At 44.0% G+C, this 18,307-nt stretch overlaps 1 protein-coding gene across 2 annotated transcripts in view; it reads left to right on the top strand.

Annotated features, from left to right (window-relative positions):
• PCDH17 (protocadherin 17) overlaps positions 1-18,307 on the top strand; it is a 137,742-nt gene that overhangs the window by 43,330 nt on the left and 76,105 nt on the right. For both annotated transcript variants that reach the window (XM_028728419.2, XM_028728424.2), the window contains exons 2-3: positions 6,520-6,578; positions 6,732-6,904. In XM_028728419.2, coding sequence (XP_028584252.2) covers positions 6,520-6,578; positions 6,732-6,904 — 232 coding nt within the window. The remainder of the gene's footprint in view (positions 1-6,519; positions 6,579-6,731; positions 6,905-18,307) is intronic.

Here is an 18,307-nt window from a genome sequence, read left to right as displayed (position 1 = left end):
GAAAAACTAAGCACTTTTAAAGAGGCCGACTGGTTTCAGTGGGAGAGATTTAGGCATGCATCTAACATTCCCTGTGAAATGGAACAACTGTAGCTGGGCTGGGTCCTTAGCTGCCACTTTCCCTTTCTTTTTAAGAGTCCTATTTGTTGGTTGTGTTGGCTTCAGCCCCCATGCTTGGAAGCTCTTATTCAAGGGAATCAGAGTTTTGCTGAGACTTGAAATCAAGCACATCCATCATACTTGCACTTGTTTCCTCCGATTTTTGCTTGTTTGTTAAAAGAACACAAGCTGCCAATATAAGTAGCCTGCAGTAGTTATTTGAGACTTAGGGAGAATGTTGCAGTTTGTGTAAGAAGTTATTAAATACACAAAAGGGTGCTAGGAAATAATGCTATTGACAATAGCAGTAACTGCTGTTTCCTTTTGGACATATTCAGAAAGGTGACTTTCAGTAAAGTACATTATTCAAACCTCCAGTTCACACGGGAAACTGACCAGAAATACTAAGTGCAAGACTCAGAAATGAGAGCTTGAAGTAGAGGTTTCCAAAAGTACCAGCACCCCACAGATCCCTTTTGATAGGTGGGTGGGTTCAGCAGTCTCATTCACCTGACATCATACGTTGTCATGTGGATTCATGCCTGCTATCAGCAGGGGATCTCTCGGGAGCGCCTGATCTGATCATGTCAGGTGAGTTACAGGTGGGCATGGCCAACAGAAAATGGCTACACAAGCCAGATTCGTGGGCCTAATTTGGCCTATTGTAAAGCATGCTTTGTTTCACAAACTACAAAACAGCCACAAGCTGCCATGCAAATGATCCAACAAACTATGGTTTGTTTCTTGAATGGTCTTTGTGTAGGAGGTGCTAACTACACTGTAGCTGTGAGTTGCAAATTGCAGACAACACTCTTTTCTTATGGGCAGTACTGACAACTGACAATGGGCAGTACTGAGTGAAAGCTCACTAGGTCCCCCCACCCTTTCTTCCAAGGACCGTATTTCTGTATTGCAAGGGGTTTGGATTTCTTAAATTTTTGCCAGTTTGACCTATGTGAATGATTGTTTTTATTCTCTTCAGCAATTGCAGTGTAACTATATCTATATGTACATATTAAAATCACAGAAATTGCTACAATTTAATAAGGGAAATTGGAGTATCACTATATACAGTTTGCTTTTGTCTGGACTTAACTGTCCAGGGATCCTTTACATTTACCTTTTACAGTTTGTTTAACTCTTTGCTTTCATGTTCCAGTAATTTTAGATGTTAGTAAGGAATACAGTGGTACCTCGGGTTACATACGCTTCAGGTTACAGAAATACAGCTAACCCAGAAATAGTACCTCGGGTTAAGAACTTTGTTTCAGGATGAGAAGAGAAATCGTGTTCCGGTGGCGCGGCAGCAGCAGGAGGCCCCATTAGCTAAAGTGGTGCTTCAGGTTAAGAACAGACCTCCGGAACGAATTAAGTACTTAACCCGAGGTACCACTGTACTTGGTTGCAATTGCTTTAAAATTTCATTTTCTCAGCAGCAGCTGCAAAGTGCAGTTGTCTGTCTTGTGAGTTAGACATGAATTCTTCTTAGGCAAAGGGCGAGCAAGAGCCACTTAGGCATGGGGTGGTTTTGTTTTCACACTGCTCTTCCGCTTGGCAGAGGTCTGTGATCAAGCAGGGTAAACCATGGTTAGCAAACCGTGTCGGGTTCATGTGTAATAAAAAGCATTTGCCAGAACAAGCCAAGACTTGCAAGCCATTCACAAATCATGACTTATGATCATAGTTTGTTGGCAACAAATCAATCATGGTTAATCTACTGGGATGTGTTCATATAATGAAACAAACCATGGTGAGATGCTTTGTTCACACAAAAAGTAGTAAAAATAAAATAAAACTGTTCCTGGAATTTAACACTTCTGTTTTTGACTTCAGGTGGGGAATCACATGGTTTATTGTTTTTCTATTAGGAGAAAACAAACCTACACCTACAAAATTAGCATACCAGAATGAAGCCTTCATTAGAGCACTTTCCCCCATAACATTTATTGTCTATTAGCACGTTATAAAATTAAAATATGTATTCACTGGATCTCCCACCTTCAGTCTGTAGTGATATTATCCATGAAAACTTTTACAGTCCTCATCTGTTAGTTGCATGAACTATGTCTGAAACGAGGCTTACCTTGCCAGGTGACATTGCCACATTTCCAGATGCAGCTTCCATGAAAGCAATGAGAAATCCACTATTCCCTCATAAGCAGTATATCACTCCTTCTTAGTGAACTCAGCTGCTGAGTGCAGAGAGGACTGTAGCTACCACAAGGTCACAGAGAAACAAGCAGTAAATATTTGCATGCACAGGGATATTCCAAGGTTCATAGAAGTACACAATATTTACTGGAAAATCTCTAAAGTTGGCATTCCCCAAAGACCAGCTCAGCGAGGACTGCGTATGCTTAGTGGACACAGAATTAGGATGTACCATCAAAATAGAGGAAATGCATCACCAAAAAAGATGAGACATATTTGCATAATATTTACACGTGACTCTTTCTATGTAAAAATGCAACTTTAGAAAACTCCTATAGTTTAAATAAAAATACAAAATGTCTCACCGTAGTGAGGAGAATTGTGACCTGAGGATCTGTGTGTCTGTGGAGTCAGCTGCCCCGGGGCTGTGGATGATCTCTCCCAGCGGCTTCATATAGATATTTAAAAGCATGGGGGGGGGGGAGGACAGAACCCTGAGGTACCCCACAAGTGAGGGCCCAGGGGTCTGAACACTCATCCCCCACCACCACTTTCTGGACACGGCCCAGGAGGAAGGAGCGGAACCACTGTATAACAGTGCCCCCAGCTCCCAGCCCCTCTAGACGGTCCAGAAGGATGTTATGGTTGATGGTGTCAAAGGCCGCTGAGAGATCCAGCAGAACTAGGAAACAGCTCTCACCTTTGTCCCTAGCCTGCCAGAGACCATCGACTAGCATGACCAAGGCAGTTTCAATCCCATGGTGAGGCCTGAATCCCTATTGGAAGGGATCCAAATGGTCCACATCCTCCAGGCGTGCTTGGAAGTTGTTCAGCAACCACCTGCTCAATCACCTTTCCCAAGAATGGTAGATTTGAGATTGGGCAACAGTTGGCAATATTGGCCGGGTCTAAAGATGTTTTTTTAAGAAGAGGTTTAATGACTGCTTCTTTCAGTGGGGGCTGCGAAGGCTCCCTCACAGAGGGAAGCATTCACCACCCCGCAGAGCCCATCACCCAGCCCTTCCCGGCTTGCTTTTATCAGCCAAGATGGGCAAGGATCAAGGAGACAGGTGGTCGGTTTCACTTGTCCAAGCAGCCTGTCCACATCCTCAGAGGTAACAGATTGGAATTGATCCCATGTAACATGACTAGACAGGACTCTAGCACTCTCCCGCCCCAGCCCTGCTCCCACTGTGGAGTCTGCCTCCTTCCAAATCTGAGCGACTTTATCTGCAAAAAACTTTGCAAAAGCATTGCAGGAGATCTTGGGGTCCCTACCCGGCCCTGGTGATGAAGGTGGTTCTGGTAGACTGTGAACCACCTGAAAGAGTTCCCTCCTGCTGTTTTCTGCAGATGCAATAGAGGCGGTGAAGAAGGTCCTCTTCGCCGTCGCCATTGCTGCTTGGTAGGCTCGACGTTGAGCTCTAGCCCATGTCTGGTCTGACTCAGAGTGAGTTTTCTGCTACCAGCGCTCTAGCCGTCTCAACAATTGTTTCATCGCCCAGGGAAAACCACGGGGCTGTCCGGGCTCCATGCAATCGGAGAGGGTGCTTTGGAGCTAGACAGTCAATAGCCCTGGTTAACTCTGCATTCCAGTGGGCCACCAGGGAATCAGCTGAAAGGCCATCAACATGGGATAAAACATCCCCTACCACTCTCTGGATGCCAATTGGATCCATTAAGTGGCGTGGGTGGACGATCCGAATCGGTCCCACCTCCCTGCAGAGGAGAAGGGTTGCGGAGAAGTCCAGTTGCACCAGGAAGTGATCTGACCATGGCACTTCTTTAGTTTCACTTTTACTTAGTGTTAGATCACCAACATCCATAGAGGTAAACACCAGGTCTAAGGCATGTCCGTGGCTATGAGTTGGGCCAAACTTATTCAGGGACAGCCCCATGGAGGCCATGCTTTCCACGAAGTCCCGAGCGGCCCCTTGTAAGGTCGTGTCAGCATGGATGTTAAAATCCCCCAGGACAACCAAGCTAGGTGTCTCCAGGAGCATATCTGCCACGACCTGAAGCAGCTCGGGCAGGGAATCCTTGGTGCAGCGGGGAGGTCGGTACACCAATAGGAATCCTGTACTGCCCCTATTGCCCAACTTCCAGAACATGCACTCCGAAAACTGGGTGTTCCCAGTAGGACGCCTGATGCAAACTAGTGACTTCCTAAAAATCATTGCAACCCCCCCACCCCGCCCACATGACCTGGGTTGCTGTGTGTAAGAGAAACCTGGTGGACAAGCAGCAGCAAGAACAGGCCCATCTGCTTCATCCAACCAGGTCTCTGTCACACATGCCAGATCAAATCATCCATCCACAGTGGTTTTATTCATCATTGACCTGGCATTGCACAGCAACACTTTCAGGTCATGTGGGTTTCCCTTGCTGATTCCAGTATCCTTCCGGTCAGGACCAGCTGCCCAATACATCCGCCCCTGTGGAACCCGCCCCAGCCATTCTGTTGGCTGAGGCCCATGCCCAGGCAGCCCTGACCCTTTCCTCTTAAGAAACAAAATACAAACTATACAATAATGTAACAAAATAATGAAAGTAAAAACAAAGCAAGAAACAATTATGCTAAAATTAAACTACTCCCCGCCCCGACTAAACATTTGTCCCACCCCAAACAGAAAGAAAATAATAAAATAATATTACATTATAAAAAAACCACCATTCGAGGTGCAGCAGATTAAGAGCTTAAAGCCATTTCCGCCACATGCTGCAGAGAGCTGCTCAGAGTCTGTGTGAGTGTAGGTCCCACCCCTTGGGCCTGGTGGAATTGACTTGCAGGGGGGAGTGGTCTTGCCAAACACTCACAGGAGCAGCAACAGCTTTAAGTAGACATGCTTGGGATGGGACTGGGGGGGGGGGAGAGAAAAATCCCTAGCTAACTTTGCAAAGCCATGCAGGTGCAGTTGCTTGCCCATTGGCTCTGAGGCACTTGTTTCGCTCCAACGCTCCTCTGCCGAGCTGAGAAGATCCCACCGGTGTGGATTAAGGATCTCTCCTAGCCTTCTGGCCATGGAATCGGGCAGAGGGTGGAGGCAGGCAGAGGCTGGGGGAAAAGCATTGGTGAGCAGGAGACTGGCTGGGCGGCAACTGTGGAAAGCAAACTGGACAGGGAGGAGCATTTCATATTTGTAGAGGAGAGCAAGGCGGGGAATTGGGGAGCCAAGATACTCTTAAAAGGGCTGCAAACTAGTGGCAGTCTTGCCCATGTCCCCAGCTTAAACCAAGATTTCCTTTGGCACAGGAACAAAGCAGGATAGCTTATTAATTTCCATGGCTGAATAGTGGCACTTGGAGGCTATGCCTGTGGTTTGAATACACATGTACTGCCCTGGAAACAAAAACTGGAGTTCCAATCAGTTCCTCTGTTTGGTGACCTCTGTCTCCACCCTTATTTATTCCAGCCCAGACCATTTGATCTCCCTTCATAGGGGGCGCAATATCCAAAGTCCTTGTGCTTGTGGGATTCATATGCAGATTGTCCTTCTCCCTGCTTTCATCCAATATTCTATCCGTTACCACTGATAAGTTTGTTTTGTTTTAGTGGGGGGGATTCCTGTATTCAGGAGCAGATGGGCAACTTGCTGCTGCATCTGTTGACTGAAGCCTTTGTGTGAGCTTACTAACATGGACTGGAGAAGAGCCTTTCTAAGCGTGTGGTACAATTGTTGCTCGGCTGTGCTGCTTCATTCAGACTGCAGTCAATCAAGTAAGGTTGTGGGGCTACATGACTGAATAGTTCTTCACTGGACAGGGGAGGGGGCTGAAATCTATCATATCAGGGGGCTTAAAACTAGCTAGCCTGGAACCTTCTCCAACATCTGTTTATAAATAAAAATGAATATTCCAGCTGGGGTTTTTTTGCTGTTTGTCAAGAGAGCTTCTACTGCATCTGCAAAAGGTGATACATAACAGTAAATACTTGTGAACAAAATGTGGTGATCTGAACTTGCCTTAATACAAAGCTTAAGATGAGCTTAGTATTTGGTTAATTACAAGCCATATTTCCATGTCACTTATGTAAATCTTCCTTGTTTGTTTCAGCAGGTAATTTGTGGGCCAGTATCACTTAATTGTTCTGAGTGCATAATGATATACCAGCATTTTGCAATTTAATTAAAATGTACAAATCTGAACATTAAGGGGTGGGGGAAATTATTTTTGAATTATTAATCATTCCTCCTCTAGGAAATCTTGTTGCTCTGCAGGAGATTTGTCCAGTGTACAACTAGATATGTTTTTTTTCCTTCTCTTTCACAGACAGACAATTTTCCCGCAGAGCCCAATTACATGGGCAGCAGGCAGCAGTTTGTTCAAAGGTAAGGCCTATTAAATAACTTTCTCGGCTTCCACATTTGCATCCTATTCAGAAATTCCTTTGCCAGAAAGAACAATTCAAATGGGGTGGGGAAAAATAAATACAAGTTTAACACATTCTCTTGTTCTCTTTCCTTCCATACATGAAATATCAGTAGCTCCACATTCAAGGACCCTGAGAGAGCCAGCTTGAGAGACAGTGGCCATGGGGACAGTGACCAAGCAGACAGTGACCAGGATACCAACAAAGGCTCCTGTTGTGACATGTCGGTGAGAGAGGCCCTCAAGATGAAAGCGACTTCGACTAAAAGCCAGCCGCTCGAACCAGGTGAGTGAAGCAGCCACCGCTTGCTACGTCTGCAGCTTAAGCAATGATTAGAAACCTATTACTTCTGTTCTGGCACTAGATAGGCAAGCCCACTGATAATGCTTCAGATGTAGCACTAAGTCTTCCAGCCAACTTGCCACACAAACATGTTCTCTCTCTGTTTGTATGCATATACCACACACATATAAATATACTGGTGAATATACACATACGTATGTAATAATTGGGACGCGGGTGGCGCTGTGGGTAAAAGCCTCAGCGCCTAGGGCTTGCCGATCGAAAGGTCGGCGGTTTGAATCCCCACGGCGGGGTGCGCTCCCGTTGTTCGGTCCCAGCGCCTGCCAACCTAGCAGTTCGAAAGCACTCCCGGGTGCAAGTAGATAAATAGGTACCGCTTTCTAGCGGGAAGGTAAACGGCGTTTCCGTGTGCGGCTCTGGTGCTGGCTCACCAGAGCAGCGATGTCACGCTGGCCACGTGACTCGGAAGTGTCTCCGGACAGCGCTGGCCCCTGGCCTCTTGAGTGAGATGGGCGCACAACCCTAGAGTCTGTCAAGACTGGCCCGTACGGGCAGGGGTACCTTTACCTTTACCTTTATGTAATAATTAGAAACTGGAAGAGACAGTTATCATGCCTGTTCAGCCCCAACAAGCCATGTATTAACGAGTAATAGTGGTGTTTCCCCCCTGGGATCCAGAGAGGCTTTTAACTAGCTCCACATCTGCAAAGAGGTCTTGGGACTTTTCGGGAGTATCTTGTGATATGGCATATGGGCCTGATATTTAAAGACAGAAAAAGCAAAAATCTCACCGGGTGTATACAAAGCAGCTCTTTGGATCCTGACTTTATGTTCTTGAGGACTTCTAGAAATGGATAGCCTGCTGCCGTTTTTCCTTAGTGTTGTCCCGAAGAGTGAAGTTGGATTTACACAGTTAGAGCAATGGTTTGATCATCACATCTGCCCTTCTCCACCACATCGGTGGAATATTCCTTGCCTAAATGCTTAATTGTGATAACAGACTCATGGTTAGAAAGCTCATGGGACCCAAGATATTATGTGATAGCTGCATTTATTGCGTGGAAAAATATGGCCACAGTATGGTTATACTTTTCCTTTTTCACTTGCTATGATAATTTGGCAGGATAAACATTTGAAATCAGAACCAACTCCAACTAATGGTGGCTTCATGCTTTTTTGTTTCCAAGATTGATTTCATTATCAAATATAAAACATTGTTGGCAACCTCAAGAGTCGGGGGTTGTGTTCCGAACCCCCATGTGCAAAGTCTCGTAAAATGGGGAGTTGCCTGGATCAGCTCAGCTGCTGGGCAGGGAAGACCCTTCGAGGAGACCCTTCGAGGAGACTGAAGAGGGTGTCCTTTTCGGGCCCTAGGAAGGGTCTCCTCAGGAGCCAGGACTCCTCTCCAGGGTGTTCCCCATTTCCGGGTTCAACTTCCAGGATCCTGGCAACATCTGTGTGCACAGTTGTGCACAAATAGAGAATGTGTAAATGAGGAGTTGCCTGTGCTACTAAATGATCAAATCACGACACAGGGCTCACTCCACCAAGTGCTAGTGCGATGCAGGTTCTAATTTTTTCAGTGGATTCTAACTCGAGCTCTCAATCTGTTCCTTTGCCGTGTTTGTTTGTTTTTAATTGCAACCTCTTGCAACACACTCGTTAATTTGCCTGCTTGAGAACCTGGAGCACCTGCCAGATATTCATGCATGTTGCAGAGGGCAACATGGTGTTCTCCAGATGTCGCTGGACTGCAGTTCCATCAGCCCCAGTCAGCATGATAGAAATTGTAGTCCTGCAAAATCTGGAGGGCACTGCATTGGCTTCTCCTGTTATGGAGGATTCTGTATCCTGTTCTGAGATACACAGCTCCTGCCAGGCACCATTCCAGGCCCTTTAGAACTCACTTTAGAACATGGCAGAGGAAGGTTAGTCTCCGGGGGCAAGTTGTCTTTCAGAGAAATTTGTCCACCATGGTTAATCTCATGGGGAAGCCCCTGACAAGTTTCCAAACAATCCCAGGAGTTCCCTGAAAGGCAGTTTGAAAACCCCTGTCTCATTGAAATAAGTGGAAGCTGTGCAGATCCTTGGTACACCCACGATCTGGCCCCTAGTTAGTAAATCATTTCATTTACAAGCTACAAAGAAGTTACTGACAGGTGCCTGTGACACTGCTGGAGTGATGTACAGCAGAGCAGTGACTGTTCTCAACTGGGTTGTATTTACAGAGACAAAAGCATCTCTGTTTCGCCAAAGTCTGTGTCTGATTTGGTTTATGCTCCCTTTTGCTAAGAGTAAGTTTATTTCAAAAGAAACCCATTATTTCCTATCAGTGCCAGTTAAACTGAGTATATCAGCTGCGTGTCCGTGTGTGTGTGTGTCCGTGTGTGTGTGTGTGTGTGTTGTACATTTCGCTTCCAAGCAGTGAGGAGGAACACAGCTGAAATATTTTGAATTTGGTTTCTCATCTCCATTAGTCATTTCAGCTTGTTGTGTGGAAAATGATTCACAGCACTGAGGATGTTTTAAAAATTGATTAATTAAGTCTTTCTTAATGAGAAGCTATATTTATAATTAAGCAGAAATACATTCTAAGCTTTCTATTAATTGGTGATTAATTAGAACTAGATTTTTGCCTCCAGCACAGCCAGAGTTGTACCACATTCATCAGCAAATGCACGCTTGGCTTCCTTTTCTTGATCATGTCAAGAATGCAATAAGATTTTGTTTCCATGTAGAATATTTAGAATGCTGCATTGTAATTTATTCCTCATTCATTCAAGGGAGGACCTCATGACCTGGTTTTCCAAAGGATAGATGCCAAATTCCCCCCTTTGCATAGCGACTCTTGGTTTATAATTGAACCACTATTCTGTGTAAATATTTCTCTCTAAAAAAATCTCTTCTAACATATATACCTGCTAATTTATTTTAATATGAAAAACACAGAATAAGACTTCCAAACTGTTCTATAGCTCGGGTTGTACAGCTGTTGAAGAATTGTGCCAGATAGAATATATTTTGGCATTATGAGGAACATTTTTAAAAGCTCCACTACATTTGCTGGGGAAAGAGTGTGGAAGGGTTTTTTCATTTCCTAGCTGCCATCAAATTTTATCTACACTGAAATTCATAGTAGCTTTTAAAAGCCTTGCTTCAACAAGAAATCTGCTGGATTTTGTAGGAAAATTAAAGGGATTTCTGTAAAAAAATTTCTTACATTTTTATGCCAGGCTTCCTGGAAGAAGATTTAGAATTTATCCTCACAACAACCTTGTGAAGTAGGATAAATGGATAAATACTGAGACTCGTCCAAGGGCCACAAAGCAGCTTCAAAGCTGAATGGGGAGTTGAATCTGGGATTCTCACCCCCCTGTCCACAACCTTGTACATCCTGTCTATATATTTGCTGTCTGCAGAATACATGAGCTTGAATCTCCCAGGTACTTCCCCCCCCCCCCACTCAAGTTCCATTTAAATGAATAGGAGAACCCACAACTGTGCTGTTTGTTGCAGTGGCTGAAGAAACCTACAGTGGACAATGCCTATAGATGCAAAAAAGCAGAGTGAAAGTCAAAATACTGGTGAACAGGATATGCCCACCATATGTTGCTTTCCCTAAATATCATGGAAAGCGTTGCCCTCTTTAATTCTGTATGTAATCAACAGGAAAGTCAGAAATGTTCAGAGTTGCAGGTAGGTTCTTCTGGTCTAATTGCATCCATTTTGGAGACCCTGAGGGATGTGATCAGCCTTTCTCGCTCTGATGCTCTCCAGTGCTAGCTGGGGCTATTGAGAGTTACAGTCTGAAACATCTGGAAGGTACCAGGTGAGGGAATGCCCAACATGTGTTCCATTAGGCCCAGAAACAGAATCCTGGCACTCACCAGTGGCACCTGTGAGGTACCTGACTTCTATTCCTACTGAGGAATACTAGTTCATGTATCCAGATAAATAATATGGTCTGTCCAAACTATATCCCAAATCAGGCTGGGTAGGCAAGAGGTGGAGTTTTTCTCACTTCTTCCCATTGATCAGAGTTGCTTGCCAAAATTTGGGCAAAAGTTATGAGTTATGGTTGGGATGCTGCAGGCTGTGAGCTGAGGAAGGTGGAGGCTGCATGCAGTACAATTTCAAGGTTTCTGCAGGGCTTAGAAGAAAGTGGTCAATAGGTCACACCAATATAATATATAAAAAATAGGCTCATGCTGTTAGAAGAAACAACATTTAGAACCCTGCAAGTTGTCCTACGAAGCAAAATATTTAAAAAATCAAAATAAACCAGGTTTAGTCAACCATTACTATTGCTTATATGAGTGATAATGCAAAGTGTTCAGGCAAAGCGTTTCACCATATTCTGGAACCAGCTCATGCAAACAGCTGGTATTAACTCTTCCATCCTTGGCGTGTAGATTGGACTGGTCTACTCTTCTAAATATCTAAGAGATGGAAAGATTAATCCTTGTGGGTATGTGCACTATTTGTGTGTTTTATGTGTTTGGATGGATACCCAGGAAGAATGTATGCCTGAGGGTGCCTGCGGTAGCAGAAGGTATTTTACAGATGTACTTCAAGGAGTAACAGTAACCCTTACTGTACATCTTCAAAAACAGGAAATGAGAAAGAATATATTTTAAAAGGTGAAAGAAAAGAGGCACCGAGGGTTTAATAATGCTGAACTCATTGTGTGGCTGTGCATCATTAATGATTTCCGATACCATTTTGAGAACAGATTGTCCCTGAATTTTCTTTAATTATTCTCCCTTCCCAGGCTACATAACTAAAGAATTGTGGAGGTTGCTGCATCTCAATTTTGGAGAAAAGTACACACATTTATAAATATAAGGACTAATAGTTATTTCCTTAGCATATGTGAAAGTAAATAAAACGCTAAAGAGAAATTTTTGTAATGCTAAGTCTGTTGGTGTGTTTGTGTATGGAGGAATTATTCAAGCCAGCAGAATGGTAACAGCCAAAGCAGAAGAAGTGACCTGAATGGCTCCTCCCATTCTAGTATAGTCTTGCTCTGCATTCCTTACCTTTGGCCATTGTTGCTGGATCTGATGGGAGCTGCAGTCCAGCGGCATCTGGAACGCCACAGGTTCCTCATCCCTGTCCTGGAGTAACAGGGTCCCAGGGTCCCCAACCACCAACTGCCATATTCTGCAGCATTCTTTGAAAAGGGAAGCCGCCTCTTTTGAGCTCAGATAAGGATCATTTCACAGTTTTCTGGGGATGTATCAGCTCCTGCCCTGTGGCTATGTATCTTTTTATACATTGCAGTCAGCTGTTGTTGGCTGCACATGGTGGGGTGTGTGACTTGCTCAGTGGAGCTCAGCTGCGGCCCCTCTCAGGTGGGGGCCATTGCCATTCTAAGAGAATGAGGGAGAAGTTCATGGTGAGCTCTGGCATCTATTTTTCTAGAAAAACAGCACTGGTGATATATACACACTTTCATTCTACACTGCCACATGTGAAGTGACCCTGAACTTTAGGATCACAAAGTCTATGACTTCCCTTAGCAAATGACTGGTCACACCACATACTTCAAGAGTCATTCTTTCAAACTGTGGAGACACATCACATGCAAAGTTGCTTTGATCAGAACAGAAGATGCTTCAGGCATCTCACTGCTCCCCTTAGCTCTCAGGTTGTATTGGTCCAGCACGGTGCTTTTTCTGATCAGTGGATCAGAAGAGAAGCCATATTATTATTATTTGCCTGTGATGTTCAAACTTTGTAGAAGGGAAATAAAATAAAAGACACATCTCTTAACTTGGCTTGAAATCCTAGGGAATGCCAGTGTGTGTCTGCTTTAATCTTCCAGTTGCTCAGCTAAACAAGCACAGTCCCTATTCTCATCTCACTTGACAAGGCTTGGTTGAAAATGAAGGAATAATGAAGAAGAAAACCCAAGAATATCTGCTCTTCAGGAAATGTTGCTTAAAAAGAAAGCTCCACAGATAGCAATATTTGCTCTGTGCTAGCCTCCTTGGTAAATGTAAATAAAGGAAGGAGAATAAAAAATGAGGGTGCTTTGATAAATCTTGGCAGGTGGCCTAAAGGAGAAAAAGCTTGTGTAAAAGAAAGCATAATCATTGGGACAGAAAGTCTTGTGCAATAACCAAGCATGTCCCCTTTAAGTTATCTTCACTCTAGCTATCTGAAGGAAGTCTCTACCTACTCTTTCTATAAAAATGTCTAGCTGTCTCATAAGCTTATTTATGCTCTCTGATTCACTGGACTTACTAAGCAGCTCCCTCCATATGTTTACTACTCTTTAAGGGAAATTGTTCAGCTTGACATTTTGTTTGTGCCTCATTTTTAGACTGTGTGCTCCCCCCACAAAAAATCCTCGTCAAGCCGCGTTACCAGAATTGAACTCTGCTTTGTTAACTAGCATTTTGCTGGGATTTGGCATTGTGCTGCAGGTCTCCATCTAAAGGCATAACCATGTGCAATCTAAAATAAGGCAGGAATACTTCCCCACCCTCCCATAATGGCAGCCCAGGGATTGCCAAATGTGATAACTGAGTGAGGGAGAATGGCAGGAGCACTTGTGCTTTCCCTGCCTTCGTGCACAGAAGCTTAACCCACTGGATGCATGTAGGTGGACCTGGAGCCCCAAATACTCAGGGTCCTAGTTCACAGGAATAACCTACATACAGTCAGCAGGCTGCCCCATTGTGGACATGCCCTCAACAAGCAGACAGTCTTGCGGGGGGAGAGGGCTGGTGCAGGACAAAGCAGCAGGGCAAATGTGTGTGGCCCTCCGGTGTCCTCCCTCATGTGATTATTATCAGGGGCTTGAGAATAATGGCTGAGGAAGGCTTGTGGGAAGCTCCAAATAGTTTTAGTTTTACCTCAAGGGATCATGGGAAGTTCCATAGGGAGATATAGTTATCTCTAACAGAAAATGATCTGCACCACCACTAAACTTTAATTTCCGTGTTATTTTGGGAACTGGACAGGAGAACTGGTACAAAACCAATATAAGCTTGCTGTGTAGATGTGCTCCAAAGCGAAACATTCCAGTTACTGCTGGCATCTTCTCATCTCAATTTTGTAAAGTAGGGTGGGGTTAGGGGGTGCTTTCCATATTCAAATCTGGGTAGTCTGTGTATCCAAACAGTAGGAAAGGTAAAATTAGAAAAAAGGAGGGAAGGAAGGAAGGAAGGAAGGAAAGAAAGAAAGAAAGAAAGAAAGAAAGAAAGAAAGAAAGAAAGAAAGGGAAAAGGAAAGAGAAGAAGAAAGAAAGAAAGAACATTCCAAACCCTCAAACCCAGTAGGAACCAATTCAATCTCTCAGCTAACTGGTGATTAGGCCACTGAAGGGAACCACCTTCCCTTCAGCCTAGAACCCAAAGGGCGTGTTGGGGATATATTTCCCCACCTGCATGGAGTGTAATTTAGGGCTGGCCGGTGCCACTTGTGGTCCACCAAACATTGTTCTGTGCTGTGCTCTGGCAAGTGCTTCCCCTTTTTTGCAGTCCCAATAAGGCAACAAATCAGGACTGATGGGCCACATTTGTTTGGCCTTGTGGATCAAAAGTTTTACAGGCCTGGTTTAGAAACAACGAAGAGACATGTGGGACTTAACGCTTGGTGTTGTTTCTGCTGGGAGCAGTAGCGGTGGTGGTGGTGGGGTGTAGAGTGTCAGGTCACTGCTTTTTACCAAAAGGAGAGGGAGACGAGTGAGGCATGGGGGTCTCTCACCTCACCTCTAAAAATTGCAGGCCTGATTTAGGGTCTGGAAGAAGGTAAGCCTTCATTATTTAGAATTCTTCCATTCTTGCCCAACAGTAAGATTTTTTTAAATGTCTCTAGAAAGTCTTGTGATGCTTTGCTTTGATAGGAAGTACAGTTTAGACGTAAACCATCAGCAGCATCGTAGGGAAAAGAGCTTCCAGCTACTGTTGCAAAATCCACAGCACAAGCCTCATTATCAAATACCTAATGCAGATGAAATCACGAACAGCTTAAAAAACTCTACATGTAATCCTATCAGCCAAACTAAACAAGAAAATAAATCTGAACTCTTATCACGTGAGACATGCTTTATGGAGCTTCAAAGTGGAAGAGGAATTCCATGCTCCCAGAGGCTATTTTGGAGGTTTCTCTGTGGGAAGGAATCTCCACGGAATGCATGAGTTGTTCCTTGACTAATTGAAGAGAATGAGGCAAACTCTCTGTGTGTGTTTCAGCTACCATATGTACACCAAAACAATCAGAGTGGAACAGATAATAAATAGTATCATATCATAAAGTTCTAAGGTTTTAAATTGGGAAATCAGATCTGGAAATGATAAAAGTTTTAAAGTTTACAAATCAACTTTCAAGATTCAGTGTTTTCTCAATCTCTGAAACTTAGATTTTAGTGCCAGAAAATAGTATCCATTATTTGTTATTTGTCTCTTGCATTCCATTACATACATGTGAAAGCCACCTATCCCATTTCCCCCCTAAATTCACACTTTCAAGCTCAGTATTATGCTTGAGCTATGAAGCCAAATTCTGCATTTCAAATTTGTTTCATCTTTGCCATTCACATGGTTAATTTGCCCGATGACCGCTATAGGCATAATGCTGCAAGTTGTGAACCTGGTTTTTAGAGCAGAGCTTAATAACCCAGCACCACTCCAGAGAACTACAGTGGTACCTCGGGTTACATACGCTTCAGGTTACATACGCTTCAGATTACACACTCCGCTAACCCAGAAATAGTACCTCGGGTTAAGAACTTTGCTTCAGGATAAGAACAGAAATTGTGCTCCAGCGGCGTGGCAGCAGCAGGAGGCCCCATTAGCTAAAGTGGTGCTTCAGGTTAAGAACGGACCTCCAGAACGAATTAAGTTCTTAACCCGAGGTACCACTGTATAGGAACAAAGCAGGAGCCTAGCATGGGGCGGGGCGGGGGGGGGGCTTATGGCATACACTGCCTCATTGCTGGAAATGTTTCCTTCCATTCATAGAATCATAGAATCATAGAGTTGGAAGAGACCACAAGGGCCATCGAGTCCAACCCCCTGCCAAGCGGGAAACACCATCAGAGCACTCCTGACATATGGTTGTCCATATGTCAGGAGTGCTCTGATGGTGTTTCCTGCTTGCAAGTGAACCTCATTGAGCAGATCTACGAAACCTTGGCTTTTGCTGAATTGGGCCATCAGTTGCCAACTGAATCACGCGATAAAGACACGTGATTGCACTGGTGCTCAGAATCAGGAAAATATATTTGGCACGTTCTAGGTCCAAAGACTGGTGGGACAATCTTAAAGCTGCCTGTGGTGAGGAAACTGAAGGCAGTTTAATTGCCCACTAATGTCCTCCTTGAGTCACACACTGACAGAGTGGAAGTAAAGCCAGAGGAGCTCTCTAGTCCTCCAGTGTCCTTTCCCCTTTAAAAAGCACCCCCCCTTCCACTGAAAACAATGAATGGGGTGGATTTATGGCATGCCCTGAGCTGGCATGAATCTCTCCCAGGGTTGAGGTTTGTGTGTCAGGGTTGAAAGGCTGCATTGCAGGGGGTGGGATGAGATGACCCCCCCGAGTCCCTTCCAGCTCTACAGTTTCCCACTCTTTCCGTGATGCCCCACCCCTTTTGACCCTCCCGATGTTGGCAGAACCAGGGCAGTGGGAGCTGCTGTGGCGGTGGGAAGGCTCACCTGACATCCGCTCTCTTGCTCTGGCATTGCAGAGGGAAGTCTGATGAATCCCTCCAAGGGGCGAGAGAACTGCAGCTTCAACTTTCCTGGTGAAAATGTTAAGTTGTTAAATCTCTGCTACTGAAATCAATGAGATCTACAAATTCTCACTTTGGATCTTGTCAGTGGTTTCATATGCATTTAATTATTTTAAAAGATTCTATCTTATTTATTATTATTTTTTAAATCAAAGTGGCTCACCAAAAAGTAATATAGAAATTTGTACAAATATAAAACACTCATGATTCAGTTCCATGATTGGGATCTAGGTCATTAATGTCACCATAGATTGACAATTGCTAATTCACTGACCTACATGAGAATGGAGCTGGGATCATATGAACACAACTGAACTCTTCAAATTATTGTTCTGTGTGATTGTGGGAGAGAGAGCTAGGACGCTAGAGATCTCCAGAACAGCATTCACTTAATAGCAACACTCAATAATCATTATGGGTGGGGCAGGGGGAGTAATAGAATCATAGAATTGTAGAGTTGGGGGGGTCATCTGGTCCAACCCCCTGCAATGCAGGAATTTTTAATCATGACACACAAACTGATATTGAAACAATACAAATTTGTCGTGTAGATATACCCTGGATCTCAATTATGAAATTAACAGCCAAAGTTGCTGGTATCATACCCTTGGAAAATGTTCTTACTATGATTTATATAAAAAATATTTGCAGAACAAATTTCCCATGAATAAGAAAGAGTGACAGCTTCTGAAATCCAGGGCTTTGCTATGTTTTCAAAACAATAGGTTTGAATTCCTTAATAGGCTTTGAGTCTCCAGTATGTTTTGAACTTCCTAATGCCACCGGTGATATTTATCCATTGGCTCATAAGAGAAAAACAAAATAAAATTGGAAGCACTTGAATAAATATCTAGAAATTGGCCAGGTAAATATTGGGTAGGGTGGTCTCACTTTGTAAATTAGAACTCCCCCCCCCCCTTTGATCACCAATATGTTCTTTGCAAATCCTCGATTCATACAATATGAATCAATTCACAACCCCAAAGCATGTAAACTGAAATACTTCCTTGATTTTTTCACCATTTGGTGATTTCCTCCCTAACTGTGAGCGTGGCCTAGTTTGGGAGTCCCACCCTAAAATGACACAATCTGTGAAATGTTGTTCACCATTGCTTCCTCCCATAGGTTTTTCCCCCTGGACAGAACATCTTCTCTCTCATTCTCTCTGTGCCCAAAATGAGAGTAGCTGTCAGACTGCACTCCTTGTTCTGACTCCACCTAAGAAACTTTATGTCCAAGAGTACCATCCTCTCCAAGTTGGTTACCCCTAACAAGGTCAGGTAAGAAACTGCCTTGCTGTTGTATGTTAGGACGTGCACGCAATTCCCATCTTCACTTCCATCTAACTCAGGAAACTAGTGGTGAAGAGCAGGCTGGATTGTTGATAGGTAGATTGCAGGTACAGACTGTGGATCCCTTGCCCTGGTTTTCCGATAGAGATTTAGTTTTCATTTTGATTGCGGATTGATTTCTGTGTTTTAAGCAACTAAATACTACAGTCAGGGGAAGCACATCAACACCCAGTGCAAAAAGGTCCCAAATCTCTCCAGCTTTACCTTAAAATATTTGGGAAGAAAGGTGGCTTAAAGCTGAGTAGAAGGGTTGAAAATTCATTCAGTACTTTTAGTACTGTGTATGTTTAC

Source organism: Podarcis muralis, chromosome 4, assembly GCF_964188315.1.
Source record: "Podarcis muralis chromosome 4, rPodMur119.hap1.1, whole genome shotgun sequence".
NCBI lineage: Eukaryota > Metazoa > Chordata > Lepidosauria > Squamata > Lacertidae > Podarcis > Podarcis muralis.
This window is presented reverse-complemented; position numbering and strand designations above follow the sequence as displayed.